The sequence below is a fragment of the Apis laboriosa genome, unplaced genomic scaffold (assembly GCF_014066325.1).
Source record: "Apis laboriosa isolate Shangri-la unplaced genomic scaffold, ASM1406632v1 scaffold41_cov147, whole genome shotgun sequence".
NCBI lineage: Eukaryota > Metazoa > Arthropoda > Insecta > Hymenoptera > Apidae > Apis > Apis laboriosa.
Window position 1 is genome coordinate 308062 of NW_025223220.1, and position 21489 is coordinate 329550.

Here is a 21489-nt window from a genome sequence, read left to right on the forward strand (position 1 = left end):
GAGAGAGAGAGAGAGAGAGAGAGAGAGAGGCCAGGGTATGCGCGCCAACGTTTCCAAATGGTATTTGCAATGCAAAACTCGTTTGAAGGCACGAAGGTCATTAATTATGCACTCCACGATACGCAACAATAGAGCTCGATGGTGTTTCATTTCGTGGTACGACATTACCACTTGCTTGTCGTACGATTTCCTTGTCGATAGGTTTAAAGTTGTCGAATTAAAGTTAAGACACTGCGATTTAAATGTCTAATCCCGTGTTTCGAATTTGAGAAAAATTCTTATAATTGTTTCTTAAAAAAAAAAAAAAAAAAAATTCTTCAACGAATTCTGAACGATATATTATTCGTTTGCTAAAAGTTTTGTAAAAGTTGGCCGCCTCAAGTAAGTAAATTGAAACAGGAAGTTCATTTTTCAATTTGTCTAGATATTAATTATTTGTGGGATTATTATTCTTTTTCTCATTTAAGGCAATAATATCGTTTGAAAAGTAGAAAGAGCACTTTAAGAATATTATAACAACAAAGGGAATAATGGAAATAGATCATTCAAGTTGATAAATTTACTTAATTAAGATAAGAATTTTATACGATATTGGTATTAATTAGTAAAAGTATTGTGTAAATAATTATAGTAATGCAAATATATTCTGTCAAACAAACTATATATACAAAAAAGATTAATGAAAATGATAATTTTTCAAGCATGAAGATTTTTCATCTTATAAAAATATTATTCATCAAATTTACAAATTTTAGCAACTTTGTTCGTTGTTACACAAATCGTAAAAAGTAAAAATTTTGTTCCTGTGCTTCGTTCCAGTTCGCCGCTTCATGATTTAACGATTCGCGTGCCATATATGTATCGTTTTATTTGGAAAGAAACTGTATTTCATATTACGATAAACAACGTATTAATTGGAAATTTTCATTTGTATCTGAAATTCCAACTCGGAATTGATGCGCTCACCTGTTAATCTCGCCAGTTATGGAATCAAGTTGCGGTGCACGAGGAATAAAACTTCTAATTGGAACGTATTATTTTTAAATGCACGATAAACTCTCACGCATTTCCTTGTGAATCACGCGGATTAATTAGTCAGGATAACTCATGCTGTTAATTGGCCCAGGTTACGCACACTCGTCACGCTAGTTGGAAAAAATCGAAAAAGAAGGAATCATCGAAAAAAAGAAAAAAAAAAAGCGTAAATACAGGAACGAATGAAAGAATGAGAAGCAAAGATCGTGTGAATGAAACAGAATTTTTTTGCTGTTCAAGTTTCAAATTTTTTATGTTTTTGACGAACGAAAAAATGTTGAACAATGTTCAATAATTTTAGAAAAATTAAAACGTAAAACTGAGACGAGAAATTAAATATATATATTCGTAATATAATTCTTTCGTATACGGTTAAATATTTCAACAATTAAATAATTGGGACAAAAAAGGTCGAAGAAAATAATTGGATTGTAACAGAATTAATCCATATTTTTCTCAAATGAAAGATTTTCATGTCATTCGTATATTACTTTTTCTCCGCATTTTTATTAATTCTCGTATAAAATAGAAAACGCAATATGACGTACAATATCTTCTATTTAAAGAGAAGAATGTGGAAAAATTGAAGTGTCACTTTTGATGCAGTTCTTCATATTCGTACGACTTTCCTCTCGACTTTCTTTTCTCTTCTCCAAGTGAATGGCATTCTATTCTGGAATGAAGACGTTCGGATGATTCATAACTTTCAAACGTCGAAGTAGCGCAAACGTCGAATCCGCAGTCTTACAGCTGGTCGATTATTTAATCCATTGATATATCACGTTGGTTAGGTATGAAAATAAAGAGAAACGGTTATCTAGATCGGGAGAAACTCGGTATCCATTTATACGTGCGATATATGTGTACATGTGTGTATTGTGTAATGCAATATTACAGGCGAAGGAAGTCGCAGAAATTAAAATGTACGAGGTTAATTGTGGTCGACTTTTCGAGAGTGTTTTCCTTTTTCAAAGAATATACTTTGCGTTTCTCCATTTCTATTTCCAGTATTCCCATTTTTGTGAATGTATTTTTAAAGTGTTCATTAATATACGTTGCATGTATGAGCCGTAATATTTCTTAAAAAAGAAAATTAACATTTTATATAAAAATTAGTTTTATATCGAAACTGTTTGATATATATATATCAAAATTTGGTTGCCGTGAATTTAAGCAAATATTAAACGATATAAAATAAAATTTTAAAAATTCTTTTAAATGCTTTTAATCTGTATAAAGTTTTTCACGAACAGAATTATTCTTTGCAGAGATATTTCATGATTCTTATTACAAATTATGGAATTCTCGATTCTCCTCGATAAATAATAAATCAAAAGGATGAAAACGAGCTCGTTAAACGAGAGAAGGCAAATATGACGTTCGAAGCTTGCGATACGATACTTGAGATCTTGTTTCCCCGTGAAAAGCATTGCTTCGAGTTCTACCTGACTTCCATTTCGTGTCTCTGATGGCAGAAATTTGCCTCTGTTCCTCCGTCGGTAAATTTGCTCGATATTCACGCCTTCTAATCCCGTGCAAAGTTAATTATCTCGCTTAAGTCTCTATCCACAGTAAACTCTTATATTATTTCACGCGGAGAATATCTTCGCATAAATTCTGTCTTCCCTTTCATCATACGTGTTTATACATTCTTTTGCATATATCGACATAATTATTCCTTTATTCGATGTAAGTCAAACGTTTTGGATCTCGATATATCGCGTGCTGAAACGGTAAAATGATTCGTTGCTCAAAAATTTCATTTGAATTGTTTGCAAAAAACAGAAAAAGGAAACGAAGTTATCGACAGAGCGGTCCGTTCGAATCTTTTCGTCGTTGTATCCTTTTGTCGTTCGGTTTGTGGGCACACAGTCTCTGTCCTTTCGGTCGGTGGATCCTCATAATTGGGGAATAAATCGTGGTGCAGGCAGGACGCATTTGGGGACGAAGTGGAATGATCTCGTTTCTAAAAACACACCACGCACGAACCGGCGTGGAAGTAATAACAGACGTTGAAACGGCGGGGAATGCGAGAGAGCGGGCCGCGTGCACGGCCTCGAATAAATAATTCATGATACGATAAACGTGCGCGTGCGCACACGACCGGATGCGTTATCCGGCCAATAGATTCACTTGCGCATAATATCGCCGATGATCAGTCAGTTAGGTATATTCGTTCTCTGACGGAATTACCGGTTATCGAGATTTGAAACAGTGAAAGCGGCAATAACTACTATAATGGCGCCCAGCAGTGAATAGGTTAGAAAAATTATAGTTCAACTTTTTTGAGATTGTAAGAATAATAAAACTATTATAATTTATTTTAACATTAATGAAAGATTTAATAGAATCCATTAGAAATGAAATTATATATTTTATTTCGAAAGTTAAATTCAGGTTATATTTTTTTTTATTTAATATATTGTGCAATATTATAGCATTGTATTCATTACGAGAAAAAAATTTGTTTAAAGAGGTTAAATCATTGTCAAGATTAAATTTTCGGAAAATTTTTGTAAAATTTTTGCAAGGAACAACGAATTTTTTTTATAGCAATAAGAATTTATCAGAAGAAAGGAGATATCTAGATATTAATAATGCAACGGTGTATGTATTGAAAATTTTACAGATCGATAATCGATCATTATAATATCTTTAATTTTTATTTAGATAAATTTAGTTATATTATTTTTTATAGATTTAATCACATTTAGTTTTTTTAAATAAAATATTCACTAGACACTATGTGAAATTTGATGTATGAATCTGAATGAAAAAATTTAAGTACATTTGTGCTATAAAAATAGGTAAGAATAAATATTGGAAATAACATTTATTTTCCCTTTATATTATATTTATATTATTTTTATAAATTTCAAATAATAAACTTTGTTACTTTTTATTGGATTTCTCAATTAATTACATGTTTAACTATATGTTACTTAATTTTTTTTTATATTATTGTTATATTTATCACAATCTTCTTCTAATTTCTTAATCTAATTTCAATAAATAATACTTTCAGATGATTGCAAAAACTAGATTCTATAATACGTTTAAAAATACGTTTCATTGAAAAAACATAACGTATATAAATATTTTTTGCATCCTATATATTCCCAAAACAAATTTCATTCAATAATTATTTTATAGTATGAACTCTGAAGTAGAAACTATAAATCTGTATGTACATTTTTTGATTACAAAGGAACGATAAAGGAATGTTTATAATTTGATCTGTTCTAAAGCTTTACTCGTAAAATTTAAAATGATAACGTTATAAAAAATTGTGATAAGAGGGCGTTTTTTTTTATTATTTCCTAGATATATATATATACTATTCGGAAATTACATTCTCGCGGTAACGGTGACGACGAAACCGCTGAAAATCAAGAGAAAGGAATTTCAAAATTGCGGGAATGTTCGCCTCCCCCTTTCGCTCCTTCTTCGCCGTTTCGGTCGAGCAGCACTCTGTTTTCCAAGCATTACCTTTCAATTCGACAGAGCGAAACGCGGTTACTTGGAATGGCGGGGAGGGGACAGAAATGCGAATAGTCAGCAAGTCTGGTCGTCTGCTGACCGGGCACGTACATAGGAAACCTCGAGAGCAGTTTCTCCGCAGCTTTGTCAGCGAGTTACTATCGTTGCTCTCTTATAGCCGTTTGGCTTTGCCCGTCTGAAATTTAATACGATTCTTACAAGTATACCTCCCGCTTATTGTTTTGACTAATTTTTCGTACAGTTCTAACTTCCTATAGCTAATTTTTCTTTTTCTAACCGAACTTCCAATTGCAATTTCCAATTTAATTTTAGTCTTTTCATTTTACTTGGTTTAGTCGTATTCCTCTCGTATTTTATTCTCTCGTATTTTTAACTTTAATCGACGATTGTAATTTGATCACTCTGTTGATGACGCACGAATGTGTCAATTCTTTGTTTGAGTAACGTATGTAGGATGATAAATTGCTTTTTTTTTTTTTTTTTTTTTTTTTTTNTTTTTTTTTTTTTTTTTTTTTTTTTTTCCCCCAGTTAAGTTCAGTTCATAATGATGAAACAAATTGAATTCTAAAGCAAATAATGGCAATTCTAAAATGTTTATCTCGATAATTGTGGTTTTATATTTTACGTTTAAAATATAATTTTTTTATAAGTTATCAAATTGTTTCTAGCATAAAAAAAATAATGAAATAAAGGAAGGAATATTTCTTCTTGTTCAATATATTTTTAATATTTACGTAATATTGTATTTGAATCGAAATCATTATAGTATCATTATTATTTAACGATGGCAGTAATTCATAGACATTATGTACATTATCGTATTATACGTATGAAAAAGGAAACAGACAAAGACACTAAGATAAATAATATTAATTAATCGTGCTGATTGGTTTGCTAAAGAAGCAAAGAGCAAACGAGAAAATATCACTATTGTTTGCGTAATTTTTTTAAAATGATGAGGGAATTTAATAGCATTCAATCAGCATATCTTATATGTTGAGAAATATAGAGGAATATTTAGCTTCTAAAAAATACGTATCAATACAACATAAAAAAGATGAATTATTGTATTTTTCAAGAAATATCATTTCTATTTATATAGTATATATAAGTTTAGGTTAAATAGCGAAGATTATTTTCCATTTTTCGTTATTAATCCATTATTATTCTCTTTAAAATGGCAGTAAATTTGTACACTTGAATCTATTATTAAAAAAAATAATATGATATACATGGATACGTATTTACAATTATATATGATGCGATCAAGAATAATCTAGCCATTATCCAAGAGTTAAATTCATATCGATTTTATATTTCCATTAAACCTCTTAAAAAAATAGAATTATCTAATTGATGATAAGCAAGGATAAATAAAAATTTGACTTATTTATTAAATACCATGAAATGTGTGTTTCTTTAAATTTTTAATATTTACATTAAAAATCTCCCACAAAATGCATAAACATCCGCAGTCTGATGATGAGTATGCAGAACTCTGGCCACGAAGTAGCTATCTATCGATCTCTAATGCTTAATTCAGTCGGCGTTCCGCCAACTTTTCTTCGAATCTCTTCCTCATTCTTAACTTCTACTATTTCCATTACCGATTCACCCAAAGATTCCGCGAAAAGTTTCATTTGTATTCTCCTCCTCGGCTCTCATCTTCTTCTTTTTTTTTTTTTTTTTTTTTTNNNTTTTTTTTTTTTTTTTTTTTTTCTCCCTTCTCCTGAACGAGAGCATCATCAAATTCGTTTCGTATTCGAACGAATTCGAGAGATTCCAAATGGCCGATTCACGTGATCGTTATCGGACGAGAGGCCTTATTATTTAAGCCTTCTTAAATAACGTGAATCAACCGCGTTAAACCGCGGTGAAAGATTATTAAATATATGCAACGTTATCGACTTGACAATTGTTGACCAAAGAGGTGTAAAAAAATCTGCGCGGCTCCGATTTCTTCTTCCTTATCTCCTATCATCTCGCCGGCCTATCTGTTTGCCGCAAGTATAAATACATTTCTCGATCCGTCTGCAGCGATAAGATAAGCGCTGTTTCGTTGTACATATTATTCGCAATTGCTCGAGACCACGGTTTAGAATTCGATTCCATGCGTGTCTTCGATGTAAATTCTTTTGTCGTTTCTAAGGTCGTTTTATTTTTAATTCCTTTATCCATTTATCTTTTATTCTGTATGGGGAAAAAGAAAGGAAAAAAAAAAAAAAAAAAAAAAGAAACTTTAACGATTTAATGCCTACTAAATAATGTCCGAGAGAAGCCCCAATGCCATTTTATTTTTAACGCGTTCATCGATCTGTCATTCATTCTTTGCGGAAAAAGGAAAAATTTCCTCGTCATTCAATAGGTCCGTTGCCATTTTATTTTTAACTCGATCTATCTCCTCTTTCCGACTCGATTTATTTTTCCTGAAAAAAAAAAAAAAAAAAAAAAAAAAAAATTACGCAAGGAATTTTTTTAATTTAATTTCTTCGAAAGCTGAATTTTTTTTTAGAAACTATGGAAGAATTGATAATAATGGATAAATATTTTTCTTTTTGATAATATCTTTGTAAAGAAGATTTATATAAAGTGAAATTTAAAATTTGTTTTATCAAAGATATATATATGTATTTATAATTAATTAATTTCATAATTGATCGAGATAATATTATATCGAAATATAATATTTTGTAAATAATGAGTTGTTAATAATGTCCAAAATTGTTCTTTTTTTTTGCTCGATAAGAATTGGTACTTCTTGTAAAATAAAGTATGGGCACGTTCTGTTCACGTATATCGTGTTTTCTGTCACGCAATTCGATCGCGATCTTTCTCTATCCGAGTGTTTGCATTGCAGAAATTCTTGATATTACTTTGACGCTTTTTATCTTATCGCGTCTCGTTTTTGTGGAAATGTTTCGTTGAGACATTTAGATAACACGGATGGGATCAAGCCCCGCTAGAAATGTACGTATTTGAGCGAGTCATTATTGCTCGTTGTTTAAAAGAATTCGTATCGGGGATATTTGCAACATTGTTATCGATGTTTCGTCATTCGCACGATGACGAGAACAAATCGAGAGCAATTTGTTTGTAAATTTGGGAAATATTGAACAATGAGCAATTGATACTAACGTAAAGGAGAAGAAAGAAATTTTTTATATATAATAAAACAATGTGGATATATGCCATATACGTATCGCGTTACATAGCGAGTTTGAAGGAAATTGCGTTTTGAAAAATATTTCTCAATGTATATATAAAAAAGATAATGTGTGAGATAAAGTGATATAATAATGTGATACTGCATTTTTTTTAATTATACGAGTAATTGCGAGTAAATAAGATAAAAACTAATCTGATTGTGCATTCTTCTAAATTGCTAAAGTATCTAATTTTTTGTCGAGTAGTTTTTACGTCTCATGATTATTGCATGTAACATTTTTAAATAAAACTATTATTATTATATATCTCACTTATCGTTTGATTTGTTCTTTCGAAAAAAAAAAGCAACACTAATACTGTAATAATATCTAGCAATGATTAAATTTTTTTTTTAAATTAAAAAATATATTCCTTAATATTTTTAGAATTATGTATTCAAATTATTATAATTGTATATTCAATTCTGTATTTGATCTGATTATTCCATAAAAAAATAATTAATTGTATTTCACATTAATTCATTCATAAGAAATACTATACTATTTTTTTAATAGTGTGTAAATTAATGCCAGGACGAATGTATTGTACCATGACCTTTAAATAACCTTGAATGAAAAAAATATCGACCAAGTCGAGCATTATCGTAGAAAATTATTTCATTTTAATGAAATTATGCGTTCAAAATAATTATCTTAATAACGTGGGATTCATGCATAATAAATAGAATAAAAAAAATAAAACAATTTGTTCAATGCCGCGGTATCTTTATATCTTGAAGAATAAATATATAATTTGTTTTTTATAAATAAAGTTTTTTGTCTAATGGAGTAAGAATTCGTTGTTTTTCGTTTATAAAAACATTATAAAAAAAAAATCTAACGAATTCAAATCATAATAATCAAAAAATAAGTCGAAGAATGCCTAACCATAATGTTCTCTAAATTTTATGTTTGGAAAGGTGTTGTAAGATGAGCATCCGTTTTGTTGATGATATAGTCGTTGAAGATCATTTGGGATTAATATTAGATTAATATTATAATAGCAACAAGCTTACTTCATCGAACTCTGTTTACAATAAGAAAATGGGTTATAGTTCGAATTTGATATAATTACAGAGATACGACGCCATTGAACAATTTGTTTTATTTATTGTCTTGTGTACGAATGGTTAATGTTCTCCAATTTAAAGATAACCATTTTGAAATGAAATAATTCTGTTTTCCTTGATTTAATCATTTATTAAGATCATTTGAACATCATTTGTTTTGACATCAGTTACAACAATATGGAATCTTAGAAATTTTTTTATTCCAATTTATAGACCACTTTTATTCGAAACATTTTTTTTTCTCAAATTAGCAAAAAGTAGCTAAATCATGACGACAAATATAAATATTCTTGCAACAAAAATAAATTTAAAAAAAATCAACGATAAAATCGAAGCGATTAAGAAAGTGAAATTGAAAATGAAAATGTAATATATTATTCAAGATTTAAAACATATGTATCCTCGTGATTCCGAAATTTGTCAACAAAAAAAAATTCGCGGCAGATATCGAAACTTTCATTGCTCGATGGACGAATACAATAGAGTTATTACAAACACGATTAATAATATAAATATCGATAAATGTCGATAAACATTGACAATATTATTTATCGAGCATTGTCTCAGATGGTTAAAAAAAAAAACAAAAAATATCAATAAAAATAAAACTACAATTAAAAATAATATTGTCAACGTTACTGATCATTGGTACGGGCCGTTTAATAATTTTTCACGTATTCGCACGCGTGAAACTTGAATTGAACGAGCGATAACGTTTCATCCCCGCCGATAAACTCCGCTAGGTTATCACGAGTGACAAATATTTGTCGAGTTTCTCAATAATCCCGATGAGGTCGTTCGATGACCGTTCTTCTCACTCGTCGATACGCGAGATTATTTCGTGCCCAATTATGCGCACGTGCACGTCTCTTCTCTTCCCCCTCCCCTCCCCTCCCCTCCCCTCCGGTGCTCTCGAACAATTTAAAATAATTCAAGGATAACGACTTTGCCCATTAAAAAATTTATCAATCTCATTTTAACGAGAGAAAGATTTTCCAGCTCGAGGAGAAGCCAAGCCATCCCCGATAATTCGTGGTATTAAAATTTCACCGAGCTTGGGGTGGGAGGGGAGAGTCCCTTTGCGATCAAAGGGGGGGAAAAAATCGACGAATAGATTAATCGAAGCGAGAGAGAGGGTGAGCCGTAACGATGGATGATTTACTTCGTTCATCGGGTACGACGAGCCGCCCCTCTTTTGTATACCACCAGTCACCACCCCTGTATTGATAGATGGGCCGATCGTGGTAAATAAAGAATGTTCGAATATTATATCCCGCGAGGTAGACAGACGGAAATAGATCCGCGCTGTATGAAAGGAAATCGGGGCTAGAAAATGACAGAAGAGGGGTTTTAAGACTCTTGACTGGAAGATTTGTCGCGATCCTCGTGTTGAAAATTGAGATGCATCGTTTTCGAGTATATTGGTATTTTTTTAAGAATTATAAAAAAAAGAAATTTGGGACTTTGAAAGTCAGAGTACATTTTGTGGATGTTATAATTTTTCACGTTTATACATTTATTGGATGTAATATTTATTATTTAGTTAGTCGTATTTATTAATGCATGATTCTTTGGATTTTATTTATCATGAATATATTATAAAACGTGATAAATCATTTTCAAAATTGTTGATTCATTTTTATCCGGCAGAATGATTTTTCTTTAATCGATTTATTTAATCCGAATAAATCTGTATTTTTTCGAAATCGTTCAAAATCTCATTTTGAAAATAAAATTTTTAAATTAATTTTTCATTTTTTTAAAAATTTGATGTCAAGATCTGATATCAAATTTTAAAAGATAGATATTCGATTAATATTTTTGAAAAGATTATTCACCAGTCATATATGCATCAAAGCTTTAATCTAGTATGAAAAATTTCGAAGAATTGAGAGAAAAATATGTATACCAATTTGTATTAATATTCAAAGAAATACCGCAAAAATTACACGCGTAACATTTTTAAGACCTCCTTTTTATGCACCCGAGTCCAATTGAACGGGTTATCAAAAGTGGCCTCAATGGCGTACATACGGCTCACGATTTCAATTCAAGTGAGCGTGTGGTGATCACATGGCGATTAAAACGCCCAGTTCAATTTTGAAGTGTGCGATGGGGGAGATAATCGATAAAGCCGACGATAAAATTGTGAAAAAAAAAAGAGAGAAAAACGAATGCTTCGTTGTCGTTTAAATATATCATTATATTGAAGTATTATGAAAGAAGCATGCAACTACATAATACATTATTTGATTTAATGAAAGCAACGTTTCCATTGAAATTTTTATTCGTCCAAAATAAGACAGTTTCACTTTTTCCGGTTCGGTTTTTAATTCATTCAGACTTGTACAGAATATAAAATATAATTTTCGAATATTTTGTATCGAAGCAAAATAATCTATTTAATTTATTTTATAATAATTAATTACAAAAAGTTAACGAATTATAAATTGTAAATGGAATGAAATTAAATATTGGAATTTTCAAAGAATTAATTACACGTCTCTTCACATCTCTGACACTTATGGTTTATTTTCGTCGCGTGTTACAGCGTGGAATATCCCACGTTGATGCATCCATTCCGATATTATTTAACCGTCTCGATCTCGTCACGGTTCAAATAGCACGATGTTTTGTCTACATCATATCGATGGAATTCGAAACCTCGATTCAACAATCGAACATCAATAACGTGACTTCGAATACCAGGAACGAAGAGTATCTAGCTATCAAAGTTCAGTTAGAGAACAACTTATCGATAGATATATCGACCACTGATCGATCAAAGATGGCGCTCTAGAATCAGTTCGATTAGACGAAATATGGCAGGCGGAGTGGTGTTTCTTTATTATGATATAATATTCATCGATATTAGTGATATTAGTAGAGATGGGCAAAATTTTAACGATTGAAGTTAAGAATAAAGTTAATTCAATAAGTTACTTCGATAATTTTTTATTCAAAGCATCAAATAACTGTAATATCAAACGACCAAGGTTATATAAAGTAAGGTTAAGAAACGGATCAACTGTAATAGCTGAACGAATAAATGTTATTCAAACATATTAAATAAAGTCATTAAAGTAACTTTATTTAAAATTTTAACTAGTTATTTTTTAGTTAGTGGATTAATGCCTAGCTATGATTAGCGGTAATTCGTTCACGAAGAAGGCACGCGATGACTCAAACCATGGCCAAGATTCGCACGCACGGTATGAATCGTTCCGCTCGTTACGACGTGAAGTTCGCGCGATACATCCGTGCCGGTTGCGAAACCATGGGCAAATTGGTGCACGTTTAAAAAGCGTGACGCTTGTAGAGTCGAGAGAGTGTCGATTCTTTCTGCGAACACCTCTCGTGCATCATCGCCATTATCGCGTAATCGGCAAAAAACAGTGTTGTGTTATGAGACGTGAATCAGACGAGAAAGAACTAAATTAATAAGGATGATCGACATATGGTAACATGTTATATTATATTATATTTAAAGAAAATAAAAATAATGATATTGATAGAAAAAATGAAAACTAGTTGATCGGTATTGAATGATTTTTTTTTATTACTATTTTATTAAAACTTGTAATATAGAGTCCTCCATTGGATTTTTTTGAGGATTTTTTGTTGGATTTTTTTCAGTAAATGCACGCTAATTTCAAAAGTTCTTTTCTAATCGATCTTCGGTGCAATATTTATAAAGAGACTACAAGTTATTGTTTTTTTTTTTTATAGAAATGGCCACGTTTTTAACTCTTTATGTATATAAATAAATAGAATTACTTCGTAAATTCGTAATAAATCGATCATTTATGTGCTACAATGATATAATATAGTTCGGAATTTTTGAATTATTGATTCAGAAAAAATCATTTTATTGGAATAATTTTGTAAAGCGAATTTTCAAATTATGGAGTTCCAATTTTAGTATTTCTACAGTAATTCGAAATATTTCATTTTCCTTAAAACAGTAACTTTTCTATTATCTTATTGTTATACTTTGTGATATATTACGTATAATAAATTTCTGTTGCGGCATAAATTAAATGCTAAATGACAATTAATAGGAATAAATATGATCTCATAAGTTTTCTTTATAAATATTTACAAAGTTGCAACGTGTAAAAGATTTCATCTTACAGAATACATACATATCAACTAATAATAGAATATTCATTAGATGTTTAAACTGTAATTATTTGAAATACGATGAATAATAGAATTATAGAGGAAAGGAATAGGCATTCGAATTGTAAATTATTAATGTAAAATATAATTCTAAATTAATTATTCAAGAAAAATTTCCATTCAACTTTATTTGCTATACTATTTTATTTTAAATAATATCTATTATTTGCGTATTAATGTAGTTGAAAAATTATTTTAATATTCGTTATTTCATTTGATATTTAAATATTTGTTGAATAATCATTATTTAACTTTCATTGCAAAAATATTTTTCTATAGTAGAATAATTTTTCTAGAATTTTTATTTTAGCTACTTTTCTCGTGCCCGAATATATATTTTTTTTACCATTTTTTTTTAAATTTCTCAATTTTCGATTAAAAGCGAAATTTATATTTCTTACAAAAACTTTATTATCTCTTCTACTTCATTCTTTATTATCATTTAAAATAAAAATTATTCAAAGAATAATTTATTCCACAAATATTAGTGATAAGAGAGAATCGAATTCATCGATTTCAAATCAATTGTATACGTTCTTTCGTTATTATTTCTTACTTTTATCCCAAATAAAAACTATCCATTTCCGGATGAGCATAATCGCAGTAACGCGTTCGGTATATGAGGAGAGCCGAGTCGGGAACAAAAAGCAGATTAAGCGTCACTGGTTAAGAGTCGAGGAAGAGAAAGTCAACGAACCAATAACAACCAGTCCCTGATTGAGCTTGAATGCCGTGTTCTGGCTTTTATTAAGCGCAATCGCTCAGATTCGGCCCTCTTTTTCTTTCTCTCTTTCTATCGGTTAGCTCGCGCGTGTCTCGCGCTTTTAACGAGCGTTTTACGAGCTTTTGTTCGCCCTCCTCCTCCCGCTCTCTACACCTTTTATCTGGAATGCAATACAAAAAGCACGCGTATAATGCATCTACGCGAACAAAACACGAGCGCAATCTCGACATATATATATATTATATATCTATATATATATATATATATATATATATATATATATGTGTGTGTGTGTGTGTGTGTGTGTGTATATATACTCTTCGGGGTCAAGTCTTGGGACACGTTCCGCAAGAGAAATATATATGATTGAAGATGGTTCATCCTCGGTTTCTCTATTTAATGTACAACCGGACTGTTTTGCATTTGGATCACCAGGAATCTTGAATAAATACAGATAATTCGAAGGAGAATGGAGAATTATTATTAGATATTACAATACAAAAGGATGCGATTTTTTTTTATTTATCTCTCGCAACGTTTATTTGTAATATTCAATCTTTAATCTTGTTCAGATTTTTCTTGTGCATTCGAGGGTAACGATATTCTTTTTTTTTATTCTTATTAACGTAAGAGATAATTGTAATCTCGTAATTAATACAATTTAAAATTATATCTGTATTTAATTACAGTTGAGTTTTAAAGAAAAAGAATGCAAGTTAAATGTATTTGGCATAAATAAATACTTGATTAATTTTATCGAATCAAGTATACAATGATTGACGGTCATTCAACTATAATTGTCTGAAACGTGCTGATTATTTTGTATGCTGGGAATACATATACGTGTATTCGTGTTGAATTTGACCAAGATAGATAATTGAGGCAAAAAATATAATTAAAATGCATCTCGTGTGACTCTGATGAACTCATTTGGAATACAAGAGTGAAATTCAGGCAACGTATAATACATATTTACGTGTGACAATTTGCAATTCTTCTTAAGGTAATCGCTATTATTCAGTAATACGAGTTAAAAAAAATATCTGATAATTTATGAAATCTATTGATCTAGAAGATTAATTGTAAATAAAAATAGTCAAAATAATAATTTTAAGAAATTTCATATGAAATTTATTATACATGTACATAAAGATATGCAATATAAATATTGTAAATCTTTAAGAATTTGTGAAGTTTTTATTCTTTCTAAATTAAAATAAAATGGAAAATCAAGTAATTTTTGAGAAACAAGATATAAGATATGAAACTATATTAGTAAATAAGTTTTTAATGTAACTGTTAAATCACAACTTATTTTATTATAAGCAGTTATATTTATAAGTAGTTCCAAATATCAGTTTTTAAAATTTTTTTTTTCTTTAAATTTATTCTTGACGTCTGAATGAGTGTTTGAAATTTATTTATTATTATTAATAAATTTCAAACACTCATATTATTAACAATTCGCTATTTTACCACAAAGAACACAATATATTTCAAATTGTTCTTAAAACGATTATTATACTACAACTCATTCTCCTTCTTCTCATTCTTCGCAAAAATAATAATAATAAATTTTATTTACATATGCAAAAAAAAAAAAATACTTTCATTGAAATTTCAAAAAAAATTTCAAATTTCATCTCCAAAAATATTTATTATATTTAAATTTCAATCATTGTTGCAAATAATCTTATCTCACGCTTCACTTCTCCTTTATCTTCCCATCGCTTAAATAACCACCATTAACCTCGTTCCACCGTAGCCTTTGAAAAATGCGAGTATCTATTTCCTTTCCAATCTTTCCTCGTCGCTAATCGATACAAGTTCGCGTTGTAACGCTAATCAACGTTCAACAACGGTCTCGATACTATCGAAGAAAGCCTCGAGAAAGGAGGCGGAATAATATCCGTTCAGTGTATTAAGGGGTCGCACGCACTAAGAGGAACACGCAGAATAATACAACCAACACGCGAGGAATACAAACAGAGATCGTACCGTACGATGACGAGCAAACAGACCACGTGGGTTGACATTTGCTCACGGCTCGATTAGCATCGTAAATCTTCTTCTAGGATGAGGCTATAATTAGATTCGCGATCTGTTCTTGACAAGCTGTTTAAACCCTTCCTCTTCTCCCTCCCCTCCCCCCTCTCCCCGCGCGCATCGTTTATTCCACTCCTCGCTCGCCTGACTCCATTCTCGTCGTTGAATTTTATCTGCGGTGACTCGATAGTCTGCCGACCTTGACACACTCCTCGAACGCCCCAGAGAAAGAGAATCAATATCCTTTTTTTTTTTTTTTTCGAGAGTAATGCGAGATAAACCAAACTCGAGGTTCGAATTCGAAACTTTCAGCCTTTTTTTATCCGATTATCCGCGTGCAAAGCTCTCCTCCAGTCGCAGACGTTCTTCAATCGGCTTTGAAAGATCGTTATAATACGTAGTCTCGGGCACGTCGATGGAAAGAATTAAGTTTATTAATAGAAATGAAATTTTTTACCAATGTATATTTCAAAAATATCGATTATGTAATATAATAAAAATGAAAATCACCGTCTATCCATAAATATCTCAAAAAAAAAAAAAATAAATAGAAGATATCGATATAGTTATATTATTATATAATTATATTAATTGTATTATTATATTAATTGTATTTATTATATTCATCGTAAGTTGTTCCATTTAACTTTTTGGGAATGAAAAATTTATCGCATCGGTTATTGCAGAGGGGAAACATAATAAACGCGCTGAAAATAATCGCATTTTAGCACGAGGAGAGTCGCGTCAGCGAGAGTATAAAAGCCGCCGGCTGCTTTCTCTTCCTACGTTGGGATACGTTTTCCTTCGCTGCGTGTGTATACACGCGCGCGCGCGCGCGCTTTCTCGACCGTGCCGCCAAACGCGAAAATAGAAGGCAAAAGACGAGGCAAGGCGAGGGGAGGGGAGGGGAGGCGAGGCAGGCCGCCGCGTATCGCGTTTCGAGCCGCGACCGGCGGACAGTGACGAATATCGGGCGGTCGAACATCGAACAGGCGTGACGACGATTCTCTTTCCCTTCGTATCGACAAACACCGATTGGCAGTATTTTATTGAAGTAGGTGTCTTATGCTCCGCAGAGAAACATGCAGTCGACCTCGATGGCGTGGAACTCGTTCCTCCCGTTGCCGCCGCCAGGAAGCAGAACGCACGCGGCGCCGCATTCCGGGATGACGGCGCATGTGGGCCATCATCATCCGGGGACAGGTGCAGCGGTCACGCATCCGGTCACTGTCGCTCAGCAACAGCAACGGGAGCGGGAGGAACGGGAGCGGGAGGCGAGGGAGCGGGACGCGAGGGAGCAACGGCAACGCGAAACGGAAAATCTGGGGATGAGGGAACACCACCTGGTCGCGGCCGAGAGATTGCACAGACAGGCCGAGGCCAGAGATCACGTAGCTGCTCAACAAAGAGCCGCCTATTACGCAGCCACTGCACCTCCGACTCAACAGGTAAAATCGCAGAGAAAACTAGAGCGGATAAAATGTTTCCTTTCTTTTTCTTTTCTTCTTTCTTCTTCAGTTTTAGCACTTTTTCTTTTTGTCGAGATATATAATTCGATGTTAACGACGACCGTTTTTTTTTTTTATCTTATTTCGCGCAGGTGTCTCGACCCTCGAGCGTGCCTGGCAAAGTCGATTACCCACCACCGCCAGCGCACTCGAGAACCTCGAAGTCGTCGCTTCCCGTCAGTAGTCTTCACGAGAAACCACCGCCTGTGGTCGGGCCATCGCACAGCTCTCTGCCGAAGGTGGAGCCTAACGTTGGCCTGTTCAGTTATTCGACGTATCAGCCACAGTCATCGTATATGCACGATATCAAAGTGAAGAGCGACGTAGGGCAGCCGCACAAGTCGTTACCGAGCAAGAGTGGTCTAGCCGGGGGCCTCGAGAGGGATCATCACGGGCGGGAGGTTCTGCAAAATCCTCCGTCGTTGTTACCGGATCACAAGAGTTCGGTGATAGTGAAGAACGAAGGCCGGGAGCTACCGAAGGTAGCGGCGTCTCAGCAACACTCGTCGAGTCCGAAAATTATGCCGTATTTGAACGTGCAATCCGTTCCACCTCAACACAAACCGTACGAGTACAGGAGTCCAACGCAGAGTCCCCACCATCTACACCATTTGGACGGTCTACAGACCGCTAAGAGCATACCTCAAAGTCATCACAGAAGCAGTAGCGGGTCCACGACCACGACGCAGTTACCCAGCCCTCACGGGCATCCACCGCATTCGCACAATCGACAGTCACCGCACGCCCAGCATCCTCATCAGCCACCGCATCCATCGCCGCCCGAGCCGCGTTATCTTACCAGGCCGGAACCGGGCCTACCCTACGCTACTGCCAAGTCCTCGTATCCGTATCCGCATCCGCATCCGCCCACGGCATCGCCGACCTCGCATTACGCCACACCGGCTGGCTCCAAGCCAAAAGTCAGTAGTCCAGCGCCGCCCCACATCTACGGAAAACCGAATTCCGGTATCATGACCGGGACCCCGGTCTGCAGGGCATCCGAACCGGCGGTCGCGGCCCCGATACCGCTCACCTCGAAGGCCGGTAGCTCGCCTTACCAGCAAGTGCCTCACCACCACGGGGCCCCGCCTCCACCTCTGCCGCCACCCGCGCATAGCAGGTCCATCTACGATTCCAGGGGATACACAAGCTCGATGCCGGCCGCTAAACTACCGCCGCCCCCTCTTCACGGCTCCCCCCCGACCGCCGCGTCGGCTCCGCTCTCCAGGCCCATAGCGCATCCCGCCCATCACACAAGTCCCCACCAACAACCCGGCCAGACGGTGCAGCACGCGCAGCCACAGTTAAACGCGTCCTTCCAAACGCAACCGCTCGATCTTGGTATCGAGAGATCCGGATCACCGAAGAGAAAAGCACCAACTCCCTCGTTGACCGAGAATTCTGGCCAACCGGTTTCTCTGGAGGTCTGCAAGAAACGCAGGACAGAGGAACCGCAGCCGTTGTCGCTTCAATGCGTCGGCCCACCTGTACTCTCGAGAGCGAGCGAGCCGAGCCCGTTGATCGCCTCGGCCGCCACTTCGATCACGACCGTGGTTAATACCACGGTGGCTCTGTTGGCCCAGTCCAATACGCAAACGACGCAGGAACGCACCGTGACCGCAGTCAGTCCGACGCCTCGAACAGCGAGCGGAGACGGATCCGTGAGACCAGCTAGTACGGGAAGCGTTAGCTCTTTGAATCCAACGGTTAGCGCAGCTCCTAGCCCGGCACCTATACCCAGTCCAGCGCCCTCTACGGCGCCAAGTCCGGCGCCCAGCGCTCCCGGCACTCCAGCCAAAGCTAACCCCAGCACGGTCGACAGCGAGAAATCGAACAGTCCTGCTCCCAGACCACCGAGCAGCACCAGTTATCCGGTTCACAAATTAAAGAAGGCCTGGTTGCAAAGGCATTCGGGCGAGGATGGGACGGAAGACACGACTGGAGTTGTAGGTAGCGGATCTTGCGTCACTTTACCTATGAATATCTCCCAAGCACCGTCGCAGTCGTTGAACAACAAAGAACGCGACACCTCGAACGTTTCCGGCAATACGACCACCACCTGTTTGCCCAGCGCCGTCAATTCCATTCACAATATCGGTAGCATGGCGGTGAACAGCATCAATAAGAGCAAAGTTACCGCGAAAAGCAGCCGTAAATCGGCGAACAAAGAATCGTTGAACGGGCATGCGACAGACACGAAAACGTTACAAGAAGATTCTTCTAGCAGCGACCCGGAACGGAAGTCGCCGCCCAAAAGGAAGCCACCCAAGGTATCTATATGGATCGTATCTATCGTATTTATTTTTCCTAGTTGCGAATGTTCCCATCCCAATGTTTGAAAAATATGTCTTATCGTTCTCGTCTATTACTCTTGCATGTTCTCTAAATAGATCGTGTTCTGAATATAATCACATTTTACTGTGTTTAACGATCATCATGATTTTTCAAATGTTTGCGTTATTTTGATAAAAAAATATTTTAAATAAAAATTATTCAGTAGTTTGGCAGCAATAATAAATTGCAAAAAATTTCAAATTTATTATAATATTATTGTTACACTGTTATAATATACATCATAAATAAGATTAATAGAATTTAGAATAAATTTGTGTATATTTAAATAGATAACTTATTCATAATGAATTGTATTTATATTTCATTTACATATGAATAAGAAAACTTGTTTTTTATTATTAATTATTATAGATTTATAAAATGAAAATCATTATATAATAAATCATTGAATTCGTTATTTCATCAGCTACTATAATACTATCGAGTTAAAAGTATAGTCTCTTAAGAAAATCAATATAACTTCCATTTTTATTAAATGTAAATTTTTTTGAAGTTTTTTAAAAATTTTTGCTGTTATATTTTTGCTATTATCATTGAAATATTGAATAACTTCCTAACTTAAAAAAATTTATCATCAAATTAACATAAGTATTTGAAAAATTGTGATAACCGTTATGAAAAAGTATTGTTTTTTATTTATTTATTTATTTATTTTTTTTTGATTGTATGTAGATTTATTATTGCATTATGAGTAACAATTTTATCAGTATTTTATCAATATTATATAATTAAGCATGTACGTAATCATAATATAATACATTTGCAGTAAAAAAAGCTATTAGATAAAAATTTTGAATAACAAATACAAGATAAAGTAAATTTAATTTATATAAACTAGACATAATTAAATTTAATTTATTTTTAATTTTTAACGATTTTAACGATTTTTTTGCTCTTCAAATTATTCGTCATTCATAAGTAGATCTGTGATAAAAATTTCATTTTTCTTTTTTTTGTAATTAAATCTAATCTAAAAATCACAAAATTTAAAAAAAAAAATTTTAAATTTGTTTTATTAATTATCACTCAGTCTATTTCTTTATATTATTTGTAATTTTTTATAATCATATATAGATTTATATATGCAAAAAACAAATATTTTTAGTTTTATTAATATATAAAAATGTATTATGTTTTATCATATTATAATTACAAAAATAAGTTACAATAAATTTTAAATATCGTGTTAGCTTATATAAATTTCATCAATCGTCATTTGTTTTCTTAGTAAACTTTAAATATAAATCAAATAAACAAAACAATAACGAATAATGAATAACGAATAATGAATAACGAATAATGAATAATAAATAATGAATAAATAATAATGTAATCGAATAATGAACAATCGAGTAAAATTTTATTTATTATTAGTAGAATAAAAATTTATATAAAAATAATATTTAATACTTATACAAGTTTACTATTCAAACATTCTATATTTGAATATCGCGCTTCTTTCGGCGCCATTTTAACATTATTCGTAACATAAGCCACAAGTAGGAAAGCAACTTATCTTACGCTCGTATATTATTTTCATACAAGTGCTTCTACTTTAATACGTATATATGTGTCTAACATACAGTTATCGATTATTCGAAATGAATAATTCTCAATGGATAAAACTGGTAAAGCGTTAAGGTTTATTTTGATACACATTTCGTAAATAAGAAAATCTAACCTTACTTTTTATATATACAAAAACGATGTTCAGATTCTTTTAAATTTGTTCAATCTTCGATGAATAACAAATGAATTTACGATTTATGAAAGAAAAAGAATGTAATCGTTAATTTTTTCTTTCTTTTTTGGTTCTTTTTATTAATGTGAAATCGTTCGAATTATTGCATGTAACATATTCGACG

General features: G+C 33.3%; 1 protein-coding gene across 3 annotated transcripts in view; it reads left to right on the forward strand.

Annotated features, from left to right (window-relative positions):
* LOC122716040 (probable JmjC domain-containing histone demethylation protein 2C) overlaps positions 1-21489 on the forward strand; it is a 291449-nt gene that overhangs the window by 262459 nt on the left and 7501 nt on the right. For 2 of the 3 annotated variants that reach the window (XM_043938733.1, XM_043938735.1), the window contains exons 10-11: positions 16820-17209; positions 17362-19539. In XM_043938733.1, the coding sequence (XP_043794668.1) occupies positions 16820-17209; positions 17362-19539 (2568 nt within the window). The remainder of the gene's footprint in view (positions 1-16819; positions 17210-17361; positions 19540-21489) is intronic. The other variant, XM_043938734.1, reaches the window with a different exon arrangement.